General features: G+C 50.1%; 1 protein-coding gene across 4 annotated transcripts in view; it reads right to left on the reverse strand.

The window, feature by feature from the left end:
• The window catches only part of NFIC (nuclear factor I C), a 102,629-nt gene that overhangs the window by 12,029 nt on the left and 68,705 nt on the right, over positions 1 to 21,895 (reverse strand). For all 4 annotated transcript variants that reach the window (XM_081895662.1, XM_081895660.1, XM_081895663.1 and 1 more), the window contains exons 3-8: positions 16,387 to 16,461; positions 14,569 to 14,643; positions 12,831 to 12,954; positions 11,947 to 12,071; positions 7,021 to 7,143; positions 5,009 to 5,193 (exon numbers count right to left, since the gene is read on the reverse strand). In XM_081895662.1, the coding sequence (XP_081751788.1) occupies positions 5,009 to 5,193; positions 7,021 to 7,143; positions 11,947 to 12,071; positions 12,831 to 12,954; positions 14,569 to 14,643; positions 16,387 to 16,461 (707 nt within the window). The remainder of the gene's footprint in view (positions 1 to 5,008; positions 5,194 to 7,020; positions 7,144 to 11,946; positions 12,072 to 12,830; positions 12,955 to 14,568; positions 14,644 to 16,386; positions 16,462 to 21,895) is intronic.

Consider the following 21,895-nt stretch of genomic DNA (forward strand, 5'->3'; position numbering starts at 1 on the left):
CTGGGGACTGGGAGTGGAGACCATAGAACACCGGTCCTGAAAGACCTACATTGGCTCCCAGAACGTTTCTGAGCACAATTCAAAAGGTTGGTGCTGACCCTGAAAGCCCTAAACGGCCCAGTATACCTGAAGGAGCATCTCCACCCTCATTGTTCAGCTCAGACACTGAGGTCCAGCTCCGAGGACCTTCTGGCGGTTCCCTCCCTGCGAGAAGCCAAGTTACGGGGATCCAGGCAGAGGGCCTTCTCGGTGGTGGTGCCCTCCGTTCAGATGTCAAGGAAATAAACCACGATCTGACTTTTAGATGACATCTGAAGGCAGTGCTGTTTAGGGAAGTTTTTAATGCTTGATATTTTATCGTGCTTTTATATTTTTGTTGGGAGCTGCCCAGAGTGGCTGGGGAAGCCCAGCCAGATGGGTGAGGTATAAATATTATTATTATTATTATTATTATTATTATTAGGTGATGGTGGTGGAATTTAGGCATAGGGCTATAGCTGGACTGTTGACCTTTGGTTTGTGGCATTTGAAAATTTTATTTTATTTTATCATTTTATTTTATTTTATCATTTTATTTTATTTTATCATTTTATTTTAGGATCAGTAGGGAGAAGTTGCAAAAGCTGGAATAAAGACCGAGGGAGGGGAGTGATCTGTGGACCCCCCCCATATTTATGAGAAGGGCAGGGGGAAACCACATGCCGCTAGTGGGCGGGGCCAGAGGCAAAATGGGCGGGGCGCCAAATGCAAATTTATGCAGTAGGCTAGTTTCTTACATGGACTTTCTCACAAACACACATACAGATCTGTCTGGTCTACTACCTCTAGAGTCGCAAGAGAGCGCCGGGACTAAAATAGTTTACCCAAAACTTCACTCCTGTGGTTTATCCCCACGACGGCTACTCACGCTGGGTTTTAGTAAAGCAAGCAATTTAATTAAACGATATCGAGCGACAGAACAACTCGGCCACAATAAGGAAATTCTGCCACAGTACGACTTATTCCCCACCTAGACATTTTGACTCTTGGCCGCCCTGTTTGCATAACTTAATAATTCCAAAATATAGACGCGCTTTGACTCTCGCAAGACTGAATATACTGAATATACTCGAGGGACGATTCCAAAAAACCCCAGTGGGAAAAAAGCCTATGTCCCTGTGGAGATGGCAGTCGTGAATCGGCGGCTCATGTCCTTCCAGCCTGCAATCTTTACAAAGATTTGAGGAGCAAAATTATCACCCCTCTTTTATTGTCCATTCCGGGTCGCCCAACCACTGTTACAGTCTCCATTCCCTCGGCAGATCAAGAGGAACAGGCGATAGATAGCAAAAGTTGCAAGGTTTTTAAGCGGAGCGATTAGAATAAAACCCACCATTTGACTATTGATCCAAACCCCAAAATGTAATTTAACTTTTTACATTTATCCTCTGTATACAGCGGTACCTTGGTTCTCAAACGCCTTGGTTCTCAAATGCCTTGGTTCCCAAACGCCTTGGTTCTCAAATGCCTTGGTTCCCAAACACCTTGGTTCCCTAACGCCGCAAACCAGAAAAAGTGTTCCGGTTCGTGAACGTTTTCCAGAAGCCGGACATCCAGCGCGGCTTCGGATTATGCACACAAAGCTCCAATTGGAAGCCGTGCCTCGGTCGCCGAATATTTTCAGACTTCCGGAACAGATTCTGTTTGGCACAACTGTATTTTAATGGGGGGGGGGGAGGCAGAAACATAGACTGGTTTTCCCTGGACATGCCGAATTCCGGATACGTCCGGGAAAACCCAGACGTACTTCAACCCTATACAGAGAGACGATACCCAAGGAAATAAAACAGGAGCAAATATGGAAGTGAGAGCTGGGCCATAAAGAAGGCTGATGGCCGAAGAATGGATGCTTTTGAATTCTGGCGCTAGAGGAGACTCTTGAGAGTCCCATGGACTGCAAAAAGATCCAACCTCTCCATTCGGAAGGAAATCAGCCCTGAGTGCTCACTGGAATGACAGATCCTGAAGCTGAGGCTCCAAGACTTTGGCCACCTCAGGAGAAGAGAAGACTCTCTGGAAAAGACCCTGATGTTGGGAAAGATGGAGGGCACAAGGAGAAGGGGACGACAGAGGACGAGATGGTGGGACAGTGTTCTCAAAGAGACCAGCATAAGTTTGACCAAACTGCGGGAGGCAGTGGAAGACAGGAGGGCCTGGTGTGCTCTGGTCCAGGGGGTCACAAAGAGGCAGACACGACTAAATGACTAATCAACAAAGGTTTTTTCACAGGTAACGTTGGCTCGTAAATGCAGTGTGTGTTTTTGGGAGGTGGGGGGTCAGACCTCCTCTATTCACACCCCCTCAGCTGCCCTGCAGGCAGCCTGAGCAGTAGGTATGTACCTCTTTGATGGGACCACCTGCTGGTGACGGAGCTGGGAGCCCACCAGGGCGGAGAGCGGCCTTGCAGCAAAGCGAGATGCACATCAAAGATGCCTTTATATGTTATGCATATCGACGGCCAGACCCGTCTGTATGTGTGTGTGTTTGTGTGATGGTTGCAGAAGGCAGGGAGCGTTTGATTCGGAGACTGCTGGAGATTCCCAGCTTCAAAGCAGTCCAAAATCTCCCTCTGGCTTTCCCCCTCTCGTAAGACGCTGTGCCGCTGCCCCATCTCACTGCGATCGAACCCAAACTTTCTACTTCTTCTTTCGGCGATCCGTCATAGCCGATTGCCTTCCATAAACACGGTCTTAGCAGTGAGTCCGTAAGTGACTGTGGAGGCCAATTCTGGATCCCCACGTCCTTCCACAGTGGGGACATAGGTTTCCAGGTGGGAGTTGATCCCGGTGAGGGTTTGCCAAGCCTGCCTTCCTCTTAGCACGTTTCTCCCTCTTGTCCTGAGTTCGAGTGTCTCCAAAGCCCACGACACCTTTGGGAAAGGCTGTTCTCCAGTTGGAGCGCTCGCAGGCTAGTGTTTCCCAGTTGCTGGTGTTTATACTACATTTTTAAAGATTTGCCTTGAGATCTCTTTTGTTGGCCACCAACATTACGCTCTCCGTTTTTAAGTTCGGAACAGAGGAGTTGCTTCGGAAGACGGTAATCTGGCTATGCAACTACTGCCGCACAAATGTTACTAGCCCAGAGACGGAAAGAAGATAAAGTCCCTACCAGAGAATAATGGCAAACTAAGCTGATGGACTGAAGGGACGCGGGTGGCGCTGTGGGTTAAACCACAGAGCCTAGGACTTGCCGATCAGAAGGTCGGCGGTTCGAATCCCCGCAATGACGGGGTGAGCTCCCGTTGCTCAGTCCCTGCTCCTGCCAACCTAGCAGTTCGAAAGCATGTCAAAGTGCAAGTAAATAAATAGGTACCACTCTGGTGGGAAGGTAAATGGTGTTTCCGTGGGCTGCTGTGGTTCGCCAGAAGCGGCTTAGTCCTGCTGGCCACATGACCTGGAAGCTGTACGCCGGCTCCCTCGACCAGTAAAGCGAGATGAGCGCCGCAACCCCAGAGTCGGCCACGACTGGACCTAATGGTCAGGGGTCCCTTTACCTTTAAGCTGATGGACTAAGCCTTGCCAACCCCTGATCTATCCCACCTTCTGTCTAAGCAATGCCCCCCTTTCTCACACCCGCTGGTCCTTATAACAATCCCCTGTTTAAGAACCGGTTCCCGAGCTTGACTTTTTCCTCTGCCCTCCTAGTTCCCCTTTCCTTGTGTGTCGTGCTTTCCGTGTTGTAGATTCTAAGCCGCGGCTCCCTTGACCCACAGCATTATTTCTGTGGCACCCCTGTGGGGCTCAGGAGCCCAGTTATGTCCCTCCCCCTTGCCTGCAGAGCTGGCAGCCCCTCAACTTTTTTTGAACACCCTTCCTTGTTGCCAGCGGCACCCCAGGGTGCCACGACACACTGAATCACTGTATTACATCCTGGAACAAGGTGTCATACGCCCAAAACGCAGCAAGAGTCCCGGAGAATTATGGGAAACTCCAAAGCTGCCCCCTGCCAGACGAAGGGAAGTCTCGGGAGTGCTGCTGTCGCCCCCCTTAAGATATCTGTGTGCCCCAACACAAGCAAGCGAGTCTCCTTTTTCGCCATTGACACAGCCTGTCCCGACGCACAGACAGCTCCCTTTTAAGAATAATAATAATAAATTTTATTTATACCCTGCCCTTCCCAGCCAGAGCTGGGCTCAGGGCGGCTAACACCATCAAAATTACAGTAAAAACATAATAATAATTACCATATTTTTTGCTCTATAAAACTCACTTTTTCCCTCCTAAAAAGTAAGGGGGAATGTGTGTGCGTCTTATGGAGCAAATGCAGGCTGCGCAGCTATCCCAGAAGCCAGAACAGCAAGAGGGATTGCTGCTTTCGCTGCGCAGCGATCCCTCTTGGTGTTCTGGCTTCTGAGATTCAGAATATTTTTTTTTCTTGTTTTCCTCCTCCAAAAACTAGGTGCGTCTTGTGGTCTGGTGCGTCTTATAGAGCGAAAAATATGGTAAAAAACCCCCACAATTTAAAATACAGGTTAAAATGCAATTTAAGATGCAGCCTCATTTTAAAAGTAGCCCATAGATCAAAACCGTAAGGGGAGCGAAACATAAGGGTCAGACTGAGTCCAAACCAGGCGGAACAGCTCCGTCTTGCAGGCCCTGCGGAAAGATGTCAAGTCCTGCAAGGCCCTAGTCTCTTGTTCCACCAAGTCGGGGCCAGTACTGAAAAGGCCCTGCCCCTAGTTGAGACCAATCTAACCGCCTTACGGCCTGGGACCTCCAAAAGGTTTGGGAAGTTTCAGCCTTGCGTAACGCGCATTTCTATACACGGTCGGCATGTGTCGCTCGGAAACTGCCACAGCCCGAACAATCCGCTAGTCCTCAAGAGGGTGAGGAAAAACCACGCAGGGGAGAGGGGCAGCCGCGCGGTATCTACGGGGGCCTTGAGAAGAGTGAGTTGAGCGAGATCACCAAGTCCCAGGACTTCCCCCGAACCCCAAAACCACACGGGGACGAGATACGCGGTTCCTTACCGGTCCCGGCTGTTGATTGGACGGGTCGCAGGCCAGCGAGACGAGGTCTTTCAGAGGGTCCTGAGGGTTAAGGTGCGGTGGGTACCGTATGGCTGTGTGTTGGAAGTAAGTGGACGCTGTCTGGGGTAGGATTGAGGTGGTGGGGAAATGTAGCGCGGAGGAAGGGTGAGGGCTTCGGGCGATACCTGCAGGGGGCGACAGAGAATAATAATAATAATAATAATAATAATAATAATAATAATAATAATAATAATTTATTATTTATACCCAGCCCATCTGGCTGGGCTTCCCCAGCCACTCTGGGTGGCTTCCAAAAAAATATTAAAATACTGTAATACATCAAACATTAAAAAGCTTCCCTAAACAGGGCTGCCTTCAGATGTCTTCTAAAAGTCTGGTAGTTGTTGTTCTCTTTGACATCTGGTGGGAGGGCGTTCCACAGGGCGGGCGCCACCACCGAGAAGGCCCTCTGCCTGGTTCCCTGTAACTTGGCTTCTCGCAGGGAGGGAACCGCCAGAAGGCCTTCAAAGCTGGACCTCAGTGTCCGGGCTGAACGATGGGAGTGGAGACGCTCCTTCAGGTATACTGGACCGAGGCCGTTTAGGGCTTTAAAGGTCAGCACCAATACTTTGAATTGTGCTCGGAAACGTCCTGGGAGCCAATGAAGGTCTTTCAGGACCGGTGTTATGTGGTCTCCACTCCCAGTCCCCAGTCTGGCTGCCGCATTCTGGATTAGTTGTAGTTTCCAGGTCACCTTCAAAGGGAGCCCCATATAGAGCGCATGGCAGTAGTCCAGGCGGGAGATAACCAGAGCATGCACCACTCTGGCCAGACAGTGTGGGCAGGGAGGGTCTCATCCTGCATACCAGATGGAGCTGCCCTGGACACAGAATTGACCTGCGCCTCCATGGACAGCTGTGAGTCCAAAATGACTCCCAGGCTGTGCACCTGGTCCTTGGGGGCACAGTTACCCCATTCAGGACCAGGGAATTCTGCCCGCCTCCTGTCCCCCCAAAACAGTACTACTGTCTTGTCAGGTAGAGAGGAGACTGGGTGGCTGGCCTTGCCGCGATACCCCTGGACCCCCGCCCAGCATGCCTTTGCGGAGACCACCGCCCTGGCCTTCTTTCCCACTACAACCTCGCCTCCCTGCTCCCCGGTCTCCTTGGGAAAGTCAATTTTTTAAAAATCCGCCCGGATATTTTAATCCTCAAAAGGAGGGCATGTCCTGGGAAAAGAGGACACATGGCAACTGGGTGGGGGCCATAGGTGTTTCCCCTCATTCCTGGTCAAAGATGGAGCATCTCTTCTCCTCCCCGCCATGCACAGTAGGAAATGCTACTTTTATTAAATTACGTTTATTCAATTTATCAGCTGGGAATCACATTGCAGTTTGCTGCAGAAAAGAATGGATGCTCAGAGCGCCCTAGCAGAAACAAGGGAGAGAAAGTCCTTAGGAGAAAGGAAAGGCTTTCAAAAGTTGTGCCTGAAGCAACTTGAGTCAAAAAATAAGAGGTGGGCTGTGCCAATTTGGACGGCTGGGACTGAGGAATCACATACCGTATTTTTCGCTCTATAAGACTCCCTTTTTCCCTCCTAAAAAGTAAGGGGAAATGTGTGTGCGTCTTACGGAGCGAATGCAGGCTGCGCAGCTATCCCAGAAGCCAGAACAGTAAGAGGGATTGCTGCTTTCACTGCGCAGAGATCCCTCTTGCTGTTCTGGCTTCTGAGATTCAGAATATTTTTTTTCTTGCTTTCCTCCTCCAAAAACTAGGTGCGTCTTGGGGTCTGGTGCGCCTTATAGAGCGAAAAATGCGGTATATATTGAGAGTCTCTGCAAGCAGAAAGCTAGCAGTGCAAGGACTCACTGCTACTTTTCTGCTTGCGAGGGAGTTTCAAAATGTGGCGGCTTCCCTGCAACACAGACACATGAACCCAAAGTGACACATTCCAGCTTCAGGGAGAATTCTCCTGCCTTATTTTGCCCCCTTCCTTGGCGACCCCTGACCTACCGCTGTGTACGGCGATGACGGGACGGTGGTGTTGTGTAAAACTGCTCAGCCGGGGTGAAGTATCTTGCGGAGACGGACTGTTGAAGGGAGACTTGTCCATGTCTGGCTTTTTCGGAGAAATCCCTGGGGAGGAATTTGAGAAAGAATCGATGTGTTTATCCGCAGCAACAGGCCCCCTAGGTTCTGCACCTTGTGCCCTCTAAATGTGCTTTCCAAGGCACTTATTATTATTATTATTATTATTATTATTATTATTATTATTATTATTTATACCAGGCATAGGCAAACTCTGGCCTGTTTGGGACTACAATTCCCATCATCCCTAGCTAACAGGACCAGTGGTCAGGGATGATGGGAAGCGTAGTCCCAAACATCTGGGGCGCTGGAGTTTGCCTACACCTGATTTATATTTTTCCATGACAATTTTTCGCATTTCAATAAATACATCCATAACATTCACAACCATCGACTTCCCTTCCTCCCCTTCTACGCTTTCATTCATTTATCAACTGTGTATTCTAATCACGCCCCCTATGCTCACATTTCTCTCTTCTCCCCTATATCTTAAATACGTGTAAAAGCCATTTGCACGTTCAGAATGTCGGCACCCTATATATAGAAAGGAGCAAACCAGTGATATTTTAGGGAGCAGGCAGGGCCCATGACTTACATCCGAGGAGCCTACAGAACACAAAACACTGTATGTAGGTTTTATTTTATTGGTTTTTTATCTTGTATTTTGGAAGTGTGCATCCAGTTTTTCCCCTTTAATTTTTCTGGGCCCCCCAAGAGTTGTTGTTGTTGTTGTTTAGTCGTTTAGTCGTGTCCGACTCTTCGTGACCCCCTGGACCAGAGAACGCCAGGCACCTCTGTCCTCCACTGCCTCCCGCAGTTTGGTCAAACTCATGCTGGTAACCTCGAAAACACTATCCAACCATCTCGTCCTCTGCCGTCCCCTTCTCCTTGTGCCCTCCATCTTTCCCAACATCAGGGTCTTCTCCAGGGAGTCTTCTCTTCTCATGAGGTGGCCAAAGTACTGGAGCCTCAGCTTCACAATCTGTCCTTCCAGTGAGCACTCAGGGTTGATTTCCTTCAGTATGGAGAGGTTTGATCTTCCTGCAGTCCATGGGACTCTCAAGAGTCTCCTCCAGCACCAGAATTCAAAAGCATCAATTCTTCGGCGATCAGCCTTCTTTATGGTCCAGCTCTCACTTCCATACATCACTACTGGGAAAACCAGAGCTTGAACTATACGAACCTTTGTTGGCAAGGTGATGTCTCTACTTCTCAAGATGCTGTCTAGGCCTGTCATTGCCCTTCTCCCAAGAAGCAGGCGTCTTTTAATTTCGTGGCTGCTGTCACCATCTGCAGTGATCATTGAGCTCAAGAAAGTAAAATCTCTCACTACCTCCATTTCTTCCCCTTCTATTTGCCAGGAGGTGATGGGACCAGTGGCCATGATCTTCGTTTTTTTGATGTTGAGCTTCAGACCATATTTTGTGCTCTCCCCCCAAGAGAGTGAGGCCCTAAGCTAGAGCTTGTTTAGCATATACGTAAATCCGGTACTGAATATCAGGTGCGGCTTTGATTTAATTCATGAAACTCATCCGCCATTTGATGGCAGAAGAGAAACCAGCTTCTGTCATTCCGGGACTGTCCCTGGAGAAACAGGACACTCGGAGGAGATGGGAGAGAACTGTTTAGTTAGGAAGGAACCTTTCTAGATAATCTATTCTGCAACCCCTTGCAATGCAGGAATCGTTTGCTCAAACCCACAACCTTGAGAATTAAAGAGCCTACCTGTTGCAGCTCTGTCTGAGTCTTCGGCAAGCCTGACCAATAATTTTTAAAACTCCCAAGATCAGTGATGATGATGATGATGATTTATTAAAATTGTATACCGCCCCAAACCTGCAGGTCTCAGTTCACCGAATAATATGACAATATAAAAATGGAAAATACTGTATTTTTTGCTCTATAAGACTCACATTTCCCTCCTAAAAAGTAAGGGGAAATGTGTGTGTGTCTTACGGAGTGAACGCAGGCTGCGCAGCTATCCCAGAAGCCAGAACAGCAAGAGGGATTGCTGCTTTCGCTGCGCAGCGATCCCTCTTGCTGTTCTGGCTTCTGAGATCCAGAATATTTTTTCCCTTGTTTTCCTCCTCCAAAAACTACATGCGTCTTATGGTCTGGTGCGTCTTATAGAGCGGAAAATACGGTGCATAAGTGATGGCTCACACAGAATACCATTTTAAAAAATGAATGAATACGTGGAATAACTTTGACATCACAGACCGGGCTCCTAAATCACTCCCCCCCCCCTTGTATGTAAATCTGGCACTGTGTGTGATGCCACACAGAGGGGAGCAGCTGACCAGAGAGGCTGGCACCCACGTGCCACTGAGCTTAAGAAGGCTGGCAACTCTTGCCATCTCCAACGTCCTTCTGGCAACGGGGTGGAAGACAGGGCAGAGAGAGGGTTAATCCCCTCTCGGCTTAGCCCCTGCCCTCCAGGCAGCAATTTATCTGGGGCAGTCGTTTTATGCGGCGCCACTAAAGGGTTTAGCTCTCTCCCAGACGTTCATTGAGAAGGATTTTACAACCAGAACATCCAGTCCAGGATGGAAATAATGCTCTTCCCGCAGAGGATACGAACACGTCTCGTTGGAGGGGAAACGACGGCCAGCTGGGAGAGCAGGGGTGGGGAATCCCTGACGTTCCCCACCAGCCAAATGCAGAAGGATACTTTTGGGGACAGGACGTGGGTGGCACTGCGGGTTAAACCACAGAGCCTAGGACTTGCTGATCAGAATGTTGGCGGTTCGAATCCCCGCAACAGGGTGAGCTCCCGTTGCTCGGTCCCTGCTCCTGCCAACCTAGCAGTTCGAAAGCACCTCAAAGTGCAAGTAGATAAATAGGTACCGCTCCGGCGGGAAGGTAAACGGCGTTTCCGTGCACTGCTTTGGTTCGCCAGAAGCGGCTTAGTCCTGTTGGCCACATGACCCGGAAGCTGTACGCCGGCTCCCTCGGCCAGTAAAGCGAGATGAGCGCCGCAACTCCAGAGTCGTTCACAACTGGACCTAACGGTCAGGGGTCCCTGTACCTTTAGACCTGGAGGAAAGGGATGTGGGAGGCGCTGTGGGTTAAACCCCAGCGCCTAGGACTAGCTGATGAGAAGGTCGGTGGTTCGAATCCCCGCAACGACGGGGTGAGCTCCCGTTGCTCAGTCCCTGCTCCTGCCCACCTAGCAGTTCGAAAGCACCTCAAAGTGTAAGTAGATAAATAGGTACTGCTCTGGCGGGAAGGTAAACGGTATTTCCGTGCACTGCTCTGGTTCGCCAGAAGCGGCTTAGTCCTGCTGGCCACATGACCCGGAAGCTGTACGCCGGCTCCCTTGGCCAGTAAAGCGAGATGAGCGCCAAAACCCCAGAGTCGGCCACGACTGGACCTAATAGTCAGGGGTCCCTTTGCTTTTTTACTTTTGGGGATAGATTTGCAAGCTAACAATAGGGGAATGTTGGGGCTTCCCCACCAACCAAATGCTGAAAGATACTGTTGTGGATACCTTTGCAAGCTAATAATAAGAATAATAATTTTTGAATGGATTTTAATTGAGATGGATAAGATTTTGGATCGCAGAAATGAAGTAAAATCAAATCAAACCATCCGTTGTAGCACGCAGGGGGTGGGACCCACCTAAATTATATAATTCGACATCTGAATGATTGGAATTAGTAATTGTACAGCGGAACCTCGCTTTTTCGAGTGCCTTGGAAGCCGAACAATTCAGAACCCAGACGTTGGAAACCCGGAAGCGAATGCTTCCGTTTTCGAACGTGTCTCAGAATTCGAACAGCTTCCGAGGCGTGTTTCTCCATTTTCTGAAGGGAATTTGTCGATTCTACACGATAAACACTTATGTCCCTGTGGAGATGGCAGTCCCGAATCGGTGGCACATGCCCTTCTGGCTTGCCCTCTTATTAAAGACTTGAGGAATGAGATTATCACCCCTCTTTTATCGTCCATCCCGGGTCGCCCAGCCACTGCCCCAGGGTCCTCTCTCCAGGCGATGGCAAAGGTGGCAAGGTTTTTAGCCGGGGCAATCGGAATAAGATCCACTATTTGACTCTTGATTCAAAACCCCAAAATGGATTCTATATAATTGACTTTTTTATTTCGAATCTTTGTATATCGTATTGTTGTTTTATTGCTGCGGCCGACAGCTGATGCAAATAAAGATTACCGTATTTTTTGTCCCATAGGATGCTCCGTCCCATAGGACGCACCTAGTTTTTTTGGGGGGGGGAAATAAAGAAAAAAAAATTCCCTTTATTTCCCCCCCAAAAGCAGGTCGGGGAAACCGAACCAGGTCGTGGAACAGCGGGATGGCGGCACTGCGCCTCCCTGCTGTCCCCCGAGCTTGTGGGGCTGGCCGATGTCTGTCCGGCGCACGGGGCACTCTGTTTAAGGGTGCCCCGCGCGCCGGGTGGCGGGTTGCTATCCGCAGCATACTCCTGCAGGGCTCCCCACGCTGCGGATGTGTTCCCGAAGCGCCGGACACTCTGCTTTCAGGGACCTCCCGCAGGGCTGCCTAGGCTGCTGCGGATGTCTTCCTGAAGCCTGGAGAGCGAGAGGGGTCGGTGCACACCGACCCCTCTCGCTCTCCAAGCTTCAGCGAAAGCCTGCATTCGCCCCATAGGACGCACCCAGATTTCCCCTTCATTTTTGGAGGGGGAAAAGTGCGTCCTATAGGGCGAAAAATACGGTAATTTATTCCTGCTGCTCCCTCAATATTTACCAGTTTCTCCTCTCTGCAGGCTCTGGACTGTGCCCTTCTACAAACCTCTGTTCTAAATCTATACTCCTCTTCTCAGGAAGGTGCAGCCCCTGAAGGTTTCTGGGCGTCCCAGCTCCCCTCCGACTTACCCCCTTCCATGTCTTCTGTCCAATTGCGGCTGCTACTCGTGGGGGAGCTAGGCGACGTGTAATATTCACCCCCCGGGCTGCCGTCCAGGTCGTCCTCCATCGAGCCGGACTTATGACGTTTACTCCTGAGGTGAGGCAGAAGCAGGAAGAGAAGTTAGCATTCGGGTTGTTAGCGGAGAAATCTGAGGGCTCCCTTGTACAAAAAACAAGGACACCAGCCAGGAATACCAGAGCAAAACAGCAGCCAGTAGGCTTGGTCTTTATTGAAGACGGTCGCGGCAGGACTCCCACCTGCCACCAGGTGGAACAAGATGGAAGCCCCAAACAAAAGAGAACCCAAACTTTTATTAGCTGCTAATCCCCATGTTAGGGACGCGGGCGGCGCTGTGGGTTAAACCACAGAGCCTAGGACTTGCTGATCAGAAGGTCGGCGGTTCGAATCCCCGCAATGACGGGGTGAGCTCCCGTTGCTCGGTCCCTGCTCCTGCCAACCTAGCAGTTCGAAAGCACGTCAAAGTGCAAGTAGATAAATAGGTACCGCTCCAGCGGGAAGCTAAACGGCGTTTCCGTGCGCTGCTCTGGTTCGCCAGAAGCGGCTTAGTCCTGCTGGCCACATAACCCGGAAGCTGAACGCCGGCTCCCTCGGCCAATAAAGCGAGATGAGCGCCGCAACCCCAGAGTCGGCCACGGCTGGACCTAATGGTCAGGAGTCCCTTTACCCTTTACTAATCCCCATGTTAAAGGTAAAGGGACCCCTGACTGTTAGGTCCAGTCGTGGCAGACTCTGGGCGTTCATTAGGAGAAGGCTGTGGGAAGGACGGGGTAGCAAGGGAAGGCGATGAAAGGGTGGGAACACAGCGCCACAACTCCAAGCCCGGACTCACCCACTGGAGGAAGTGCTGGGGAGTGTCCTCCTCATTCCCGTACTTGAGGGGTTCAAGTCGTAGGCGAGGTGCCCCTGCAGCTCCCCAAGGGAGAAATTTGGCCCTGTGCCCGTCACCACCGGCGCTGCGGGGAAGGCAGAGAAAGGGGGTCAACGTTTGTTTATGTACATCACAACAGCTGCAAGAATAATTTTGGCCCAGAGATGGAAGCAGCAGGAACTCCCTACTAGATTGGCAGATAGAGATGGTTGAATACAGTGATACCTCGGGTTAAGTACTTAATTCGTTTCGGAGGTCCGTTCTTAACCTGAAACTGTTCTTAACCTGAAGCACCACTTTAGCTAATGGGGCCTCCTGCTGCCAGAGCACGATTTCTGTTCTCATCCTGAAGCAAACTTCTTGACCCGAGGTACTATTGCTGGGTTAGCGGAGTCTGTAACCCGAAGCGTCTGTAACCCGAGGTACCACTGTATGTGAAGTTGGCAAAGCTAACGGGGAAGATCCGGAATCGGCGCGGTGAACTGTTTCAAAAGGACTGGAGCAAATTTAGAGCTCGTTTGAAAGAAAATGGCAAACATCTGAAAACGTTTGACTTGAAAGGTTTGTTGACGTGAAATTAAGGGGCTGGTTTACATATAAGAGGGCGAATGTTAAAAGAATATATAAGGTAGTTACAGAAATGCGACGAATTCGTTAAAGATATGTGGAAGTCAGAAAGAGGGAGGCAAGGAGGTTGATGCTCTTTTTGAGCAATACTTCAAGTTATGGACTTGTGTCAATAAAAAAATAAAATTTTGCGCCAATAAAATTTTGCGTCAATAAAAAAAGAAAAATTATGTTAAAAAAAGAGAGAAAGCGAGTCAACAAGCTGTGCATTGGGGGGGGGGGGCTCCAGTTTGCCAAGAAGGAAACCTTTTGTCCCCAGCCGGGTGGGTCCTGAGTTCGAGGAGCACATTTCCTCCAGGATCTCACTGGGATCAAGATGGCAGGTCGAACCTGCCACACAACTGCAGTGATTTCGACCAAATATGACTGGACGCCCCCTGGGCTCAAGCAGACAGCTTTGCATCAGTGTTTGGGCAGAACTGGGCGCAAACCTTTTCTTCCTTTCCAAATTATTTGTATTAGTTTTCCAGTTTTTTAGCAAATCGACACCAAATGTAATGGAATTTCCCCATTACGTGGGCTTCCTTCTATTAAGTTGGCTTTCCTTCTTTCCTGTTTACTGCTTTATATTGCATTATTTATTTTCCTTTCCCCCCCAAAAAAAGAGCTCCCGTCTGCCATTAATCGCGCGTCCAACCGGAAGTCGCATTATTTATTTCCGGTTCACACCCCATTTCTTAGGTCTCCCCAAGTTATTTTCGATTTATATATCCCCCCCTCTTTTCTTTCCTCTTCTCCCTCAGCTGTCTATTTGTCAATTCCTGCTCGTATACCTTCTGATTCCCTTAAAAACAAAATTAAAAAAGAACGGAAGCAAAACAAAGGAGTTTACTCTGCCCAAATTGGACGCCATCTTGAATTACGGCTAGGAATCAAATTAGTTTTGTCGACACGGACTGGGAGCAGCAATTCCTCCTTGCACAATTATGATCGTGCAGCTGCAGAGTGCAAGACTGCTTGTGCAATAGTTACCCTGCTGGCACAACACAAAAAACAAACGAACACCAGAGCCACAGGCCAGGTTTTCACGAAGGCCAGCTATACAAGAAGCCGCAAAGAGAGGCCTACTCACTCCGGGAAACTTGGATCAGCTCCGTGACGCTGAACACCCCGGACGTGACGAAGTTCTCTTGGAAATCTGTCGCGTCTGCGGGAAAAGGGGGGAAGAGAGGTTAATTGAGCACGGGGAGCATAACGACCCGGGAGGAATTGAAACGGGGAAATTAGATGCACAAATTAGATGCTTCACTTTCCTCTTTGTGAAAAATAAATAAATTGCCAGGAAGAAACAGGAGGCATTCCCTGTTTAGAAGAGGCATTCTCTGTTTAGAAGAAGCAGTCCTCGTTTAGAGGAGGCATTCTCTGTTTAGAGGAGGTATCCTCTGTTTAGAAGAGACATCCCCTATTTAGAAGAAGCACTCCTTGTTTAGAGGGGTCATTCTCTGTTTAGAAGAAGCACTCCCTGTTTCGAAGAGGTATTCTCTGTTTAGAGGAGGTATTCTCTGTTTAGGGGAGATATTCTCTGTTTAGAAGAGGCACCCCCTGTTTAGAGGAGGTATCCTCTGTTTAGAAGAAGCACTCCCTGTTTAGAGGAGGTATCCTCTGTTTAGAAGAGACATCCCCTTTTTAGAAGAAGCACTCCTTGTTTAGAGGAGGTATCCTCTGTTTAGAAGAAGCACTCCCTGTTTCGAAGAGGTATTCTCTGTTTAGAGGAGGTATTCTCTGTTTAGGGGAGGTATCCTCTGTTTAGAAGAGGCACCCCCTGTTTAGAGGAGGTATCCTCTGTTTAGAAGAAGCACTCCCTGTTTAGAAGAAGCACTCCTTGTTTAGAGGAGGTATCCTCTGTTTAGAAGAAGCACTCCCTGTTTCGAAGAGGTATTCTCTGTTTAGAGGAGGTATTCTCTGTTTAGGGGAGGTATCCTCTGTTTAGAAGAGGCACCCCCTGTTTAGAGGAGGTATCCTCTGTTTAGAAGAAGCACTCCCTGTTTAGAAGAAGCACTCCTTGTTTAGAGGAGGTATCCTCTGTTTAGAAGAAGCACTCCCTGTTTCGAAGAGGTATTCTCTGTTTAGAGGAGGTATTCTCTGTTTAGGGGAGGTATCCTCTGTTTAGAAGAGGCACCCCCTGTTTAGAGGAGGTATCCTCTGTTTAGAAGAAGCACTCCCTGTTTAGAGAAGGTAACCTCTGTTTAGAAAAGACATTCCCTGTTTAGAAGAAGCAGTCCTCGTTTAGAGGAGGCATTCTCTGTTTAGAGGAGATAATCTCTGTTTAGGTACTCCCTGTTTAGCAGAGGCATTCCATCCTGAGAATCAGGGATGCCTCTGTAGCCAGGATGGCCAGGGAGCAAGGATGATGGGAGTTGTAGCATCTAGAGGAGGTATTCTCTGTTTAGGGGAGGTATTCTCTGTTTAGAAGAAGCACTCCCTGTTTAGAAGAGGTATTCTCTGTTTAGAGGAGGTATTCTCTGTTTAGGTACTCCCTCTTTAGCAGAGGCATTCCATCCTGAGAATCAGGGATGTCTCCGTAGCCAGGATGGCCAGGGAGCAAGGATGATGGGAGTTGTAGCATCTAGAGGACCTCAGATACCCACATGCCTGACCTAAGAGGTACCGTTTCCTTACTACATGCCAGAGACGGAGGAATGCCTCTGTTTAGAAGAGGAATTCCCTCTTGAGGAAAGAAGAACGCCTTAGAGGAAAAACGGGGAGCATGGGGGTCTCCAGAGCTTGCGGGACTCCAACTCATATCAGCCCCAGCTGAAAGCATGGTCAATGGTCAGGAATGATGGGAGTTGTAGTCCAACGGCATGGCGGTCTCCTCCCATCCCTGCTATAGGGACATAAGACATTTCTCCTCTTCCCCCTTTTATGTGCTGAGCATTCCTCGACTCACCCAATGTGATGATGGGTTTGCTGTCCTCCTGGTCAGAGCCAATTCCCGTCCTGGGGCTATTGCTTTGATCTGAATCTGAAAAGGAAAGATGGAGGCGTGAGCTTTGCGGCTGCAAACGGTCTGGGCTAATGATATCTCTGATTACCTTGCACTGAAATCCCTTCAGAGATCCAAAAAGGAAGAAATATCAACAGCATTTGGGACTTTTTAGCTTAAAGAAACCGGGACGCGGGTGGCGCTGTGGTCTAAACCTGTGCCTCCATGGACAGCTGCCTTCAGATGTCTTCTAAACGTTAGAGAGTTGTTTATCTCCTTGACATCTGCTGGGAGGGCGTTCCACAGGGCAGGTGCCACCACCGAGAAGGCCCTCTGCCTGGTTCCCTGTAACTTGGCTTCTCGCAGCAAGGGAACCGCCAGAAGGCCCTCGGCACTGGACCTCAGTGTCCGGGCTGGAAAATGGGGGTGGAGACGCTCCTTCAGGTATACAGGGCTGTTTAGGGATTTCAAGGTCAGCGCCAACACTTTGAATTGTGCTCGGAAACGTCCTGGGAGCCAGTGCAGGTCTTTCAAGACCGGTGTTTTATGGTCTCAGTGCCCGCTCCCGGTCACCAGTCTGGCTGCCGCATTCTGGATTAGTTGTAGTTTCCGGGTCACCTTCAAAGGGAGCCCCACGGAGAGGGCATTGCAGTAGTCCAAGCGAGAGATAACTAGAGCATGCACCACTCTGGAGAGACAGTCTGCAGACAGGGAGGGTCTCATCCTGCGTACCAGATGGAGCTGCCCTGGGCACAGAATTGACCTGCGCCTCCATGGACAGCTGTGATTCCAGAATAACTCCCAGGCTGCGCACCTGGTCCTTCAGGGGCACAGCCACCCCATTCAAGACCATGCCTGCCCCCTGTCCCCCCAAAACAGTCCTTCTGTCTTGACAGGATTCAGCCTCAATCTGTTAGCTGCCATCCATCCTCCAACCGCCTCCAGACCCTCACAGACTCACATTATCGCGCTCACTTTCAGCCCGTGTGACGGGTCACGATTATGGATGGCCACACATGCCCATTCGTGGAATGAATCTGTCGCACGATGAGAGAACATTCCTGCTGGACAGACAGAGCTTGTCTAGCCTCCAGTTCTCCCAGTGGCTAAACCTGTTGCCCCAAGAGACATCTTCTTTCGTTGAGATTGGAGGGACTAGGCATGCCAGACACCTGGAAATTGCCAGACACCCCCCAAAAAGCTCCACAACTTTTGTGTCCAGATTTTCACTTCCTTTTCTTTCATATATAACTTTTTATTGGGTTTTCTAAACAAGAAACAAGGGACGCGGGTGACACTGTGGTCTAAACCACAGAGCCTAGGACTTGCCGATCGGAAGGTTGGCGGTTCAAATCCCCACAATGACGGGGTGAGCTCCCGTTGCTCGGTCCCTGCTCCTGCCAACCTAGCAGTTCGAAAGCACATCAAAGTGCAAGTAGATAAATAGGTACCACTCCAGCGGGAAGGTAAACGGTGTTTCTGTGCGCTGCTCTGGTTTCACCAGAAGCAGCTTAGTCAACCTGGCCACATGACCCAGAAAAACTGTCTGCGGACAAACGCCAGCTCCCTCGGCCAGTAAAGCAAGATGAGCGCCGCAACCCCAGAGTCGTTCACCACTGGACTTAACTGTCAGAGGTCCTTTACCTTTACCTTTTTACCTTAGCTTAAAGAAAACAAGGAGAGGAAGAGGCGTCAGCTGGGGAAACCCCGCCAAATGGGCACAGTATAATAATTGTTGTTGTTTACAAAAATTCATGGCCTGCGAAAGTGGGGAAATCAACTCGAATCTTCTCTAACGTGCACATTTTCTCAAAGCAAATTCCTCTTAATGTTTATGTTTCCCCAACGTGATGCCCTTCTACATTTTACTTTCGCAAATATACGTGTTTATATGCACGCTTTGCCCTGGTTAGTGCACTTCCGCCCCTTTCTCTTGGCAGCGCCGCAAAATTCAGAGAAGTGCAAATCTCGGAGCGCAGCAGTGTTTCGCAAAGGGCGAAGTAGCTAGGTCCGCTTTTGAAAACAAAGGCAAAGGTGAGGCAGTGTGGTACAGTGGTTAGAGTGGCAGACCTGGACCTGGGATGCCAGGGATCAAGACCCCTGTGCTTGGCCGTGAAGCTCACTGGGTGAGAGCAAATGAAATTGGACGAATTTTGACTCCCGTCCCTCACGCTGTGTATCTGGATCGATCCCAATACTTTTTCACAGGGGAGTAATTTCACACATCCAGAAAGACGCACCAGTTGAACTTCGGGCTGCCGGCACGACAGCCCTTTCACAAGAGGCAGAGTGTGGCAATACCCACTAATGACCCCCCCTTCAACCCTGGACATGGGCGTATCCAGGATTTTTGTCAGGGCAGCCAAAGTTGTTGAGCCATTCCTGGGAAATGACGGGTAAAAATACCCCGTAAATAGGACATTGCGGGGGGGGGGGCAGGTTTCTGTTAAGGGTGGGGGCAGAACCTCAAATAATTGAGTACCTTGGTTCTCAAACTTAATCTGTTCCGGAAGTCCGTTCCAAAACCAAAGCGTTCCAAAACCATGCTTTCCCATAGAAACTTCTGCCCTAATATGTTGGACTTTGGGGTGCTATTTTCAACACCTCTTGGCGCACACTTGGCCCCAATCCGTGCATTTTTGGCACATTGCTTGGCCAGAGAACAGCACCACGCCATTCGGGGAAGTGTGGGTTTCGACGGAGGGCTGTGTTTTTGGAAAGAGCAAGCGAGATAGGTAAAGGGACCCCTGACCGTAAGGTCCAGTCGTGGCCGACTCTGGGGTTGCGGCGCTCATCTCGCTTTATTGGCCGAGGGAGCCGGCGTACAGCTTCCGGGTCATGTGGCCAGCAGGACTAAGCCGCTTCTGGCGAACCAGAGCAGCGCACGGAAATGCCGTTTACCTTCCCACCAGAGTGGTACCTATTTATCTACTTGTGCTGGTGTGCTTTCGAACTGCTAGGTGGGCAGGAGCAGGGACCGAGCGACGGGAGCTCACCTCGTCACTGCGGGGATTCGAACCGCCGACCTTCTGATCGGCAAGTCCTAGGCTCTGTGGTTTAGCGAGATAAGCTTGCCGTTGAATGCAAACCTCCTTGATGGCTGATCATTCAGGGGACTCTACCTGAGGCAGCCGACAGTCCAATCTTTCCACCGACCGAGATGAGAAAGCAACAAGGTGGAAAGGGGAGAGGAGGCTGAGGGAACGCTCCACAAGGGAGGGGGTTCGAAAAAGGGTGAGGGGCTGCCAGCTCTGCAGGGAAGGGGGGGACATAACTGGTCTCCTGAGACCCACAGTTGTGCCACAGACAAATGTACAGTGGTACCTCAGGTTACATACACTTCAGGTTACAGACTCTGCTAACCCAGAAATATTACCTCGGGCTAAGTGCTTTGCTTCAGGATGAGAACAGAAATCGTGCTCCGGCGGCACGGCGGCAGCAGGAGGCCCCATTAGCTAAAGTGGTGCTTCAGGTTAAGAACAGTTTCAGGTTAAGAACGGACCTCCGGAACGAATTAAGTACTTAACTCGAGGTACCACTGTAGTTCCAGGGAGCTGTGGGCTGCAAAAGGTTGCAAACCCCTGGGTTTAAATGCTTGGGTGAGATTGCGCTGCAACCGGGTGGCTTTCTGCTGCAGTTTTTGTGTGTGTGCGGGCCGGACCGAGCCTTCCTCGAAGGGAGGGCCACAGGAACTCTCCGTGCAGAGAGAGGTGGGGAGAAAAAACTCACCCACTGCAGCAACTCGCCTCCCCACACCCGACTCGCCGGCCCCCTCCTCCCTCCTTCATCAGAAACACAGCTCACGCCTCGGCCAGGCTGCAGCCCAGAACTCTCCGTTCCAGGCTTTCCATCTTATCTAAAAATAATCAGGCTCTCCGGGCCGTCAGCAGAGCAGACGCTGAGCTCAGCACTAATGGTTCCTAGTAGCATCCTGGATTAGACAACCGCACCCCCCCTCCGCTCTGCCAGCCCAGGCTCTGCTCTTTCTGGCCCCCCACCCACAGACAAAACGTCCCACATGCAAACCCCTCTTCCTCTTCCTTCTGCAGAAATCGGTACGTTCCCTGCTGATCCTTGAACCAGGAGTCGTTTTTGGAACCAGGGTGTCATAGATGTGGCTGTGGGGGGGGGGGAGAGGGGGCGGCTGAGACCCTGCTAGAGCCTTAAAAATTATTGATGGTAATGAATGTTGGTCTGGAGGAGACTCTTGAGAGTCCCACGGACTGCAAGAAGATCCAACCTCTCCATTATTAAGGAAATCAGCCCTGAGTACTCACTGGAAGGACAGATCCTGAAGCTGAGGCTCCAAGACTTTGGCCACCTCAGGAGAAGAGAAGACTCCCTGGGAAAGACCCTGATGTTGGGAAAGATGGAGGGCCCAAGGAGAAGGGGATGACGGAGGACGAGATGGTGGGACAGTGTTCTCGAAGCTACCAGCATGAGTTTGACCAAACTGCGGGAGGCAGTGGAAGACAGGAGGGCCTGGCATGCTCTGGTCCAGGGGGTCACGAAGAGGCGGACACGACTAAACAACTAAACAACAACACAATGAATTGAGGCTACCTCCTTTATACAGTGGTGCCTTGGTTCTCAAACTTAAGCCGTTTCGGAAATTCCGTTCTGAAACCAAAACGTTCCTAAACCAAGGCACGCTTCTTTCCCATAGAAAGGAATGCAGAACGGATTAATCCGTTCCAGACTTTTAAAAACAACCCCTAAAACAGCAATTGAACATGGATTTCGCTATCTAGCGAGACCGTCGATCCATAAAATGAAAGCAACAAACAATGTACTGCAGTCGCACAATCAGTCCCTCAGTAGCTGGACTGGGTTCCACACAGTCACAAAAACACCACAAAAAGAGCCACAAAAACTCAAAATAAATAGCAAAAGCAGACCTCAGCGTAACAAATCTGAGCATGTTCTGCTTTCAGAAAAAGTTTGCAAACCGGAACGCTTCCTTCTGAGTTTGCAGTGTTTGGGTTCCAAGTTGTTTGAGTACCAAGGCGTTTGAGAACCAAGGGACCACTGTAGTGGCTTTTAACTGTTTGTCTTTGTTTTTAATCTTTCTAAGTTATGTATATAATCACCTTTGAAGCACAGTGGGACCTCGGTTGTCGAACGCTGACGTCCTTTTCCATACCCTCCCTCATTTCTCCAATGAAAATAGGTAAAGGGACCCCTGGCCATTAGGTCCAGTCGTGGCCGACTCTGGGGTTGCAGCGCTCATCTCACTTTACTGGCCGAGGGAGCCGGCGTACAGCTTCCGGGTCATGTGGCCAGCAGGACTAAGCCGCTTCTGGCGAACCAGAGCAGCGCACGGAAACGCCGTTTACCTTCCCGCCGGAGTGGTACCTATTTATCTACTTGCACTTTGACGTGCTTTCGAACTGGTAGGTTGGCAGGAGCAGGGACCGAGCAACGGGAGTTCAGCCCGGATTCAAACCGCCAACCTTCTGATCGGCAAGCCCTA

Source organism: Podarcis melisellensis, assembly GCF_964234715.1.
Source record: "Podarcis melisellensis genome assembly, chromosome: 18".
NCBI classification, from domain to species: domain Eukaryota; kingdom Metazoa; phylum Chordata; class Lepidosauria; order Squamata; family Lacertidae; genus Podarcis; species Podarcis melisellensis.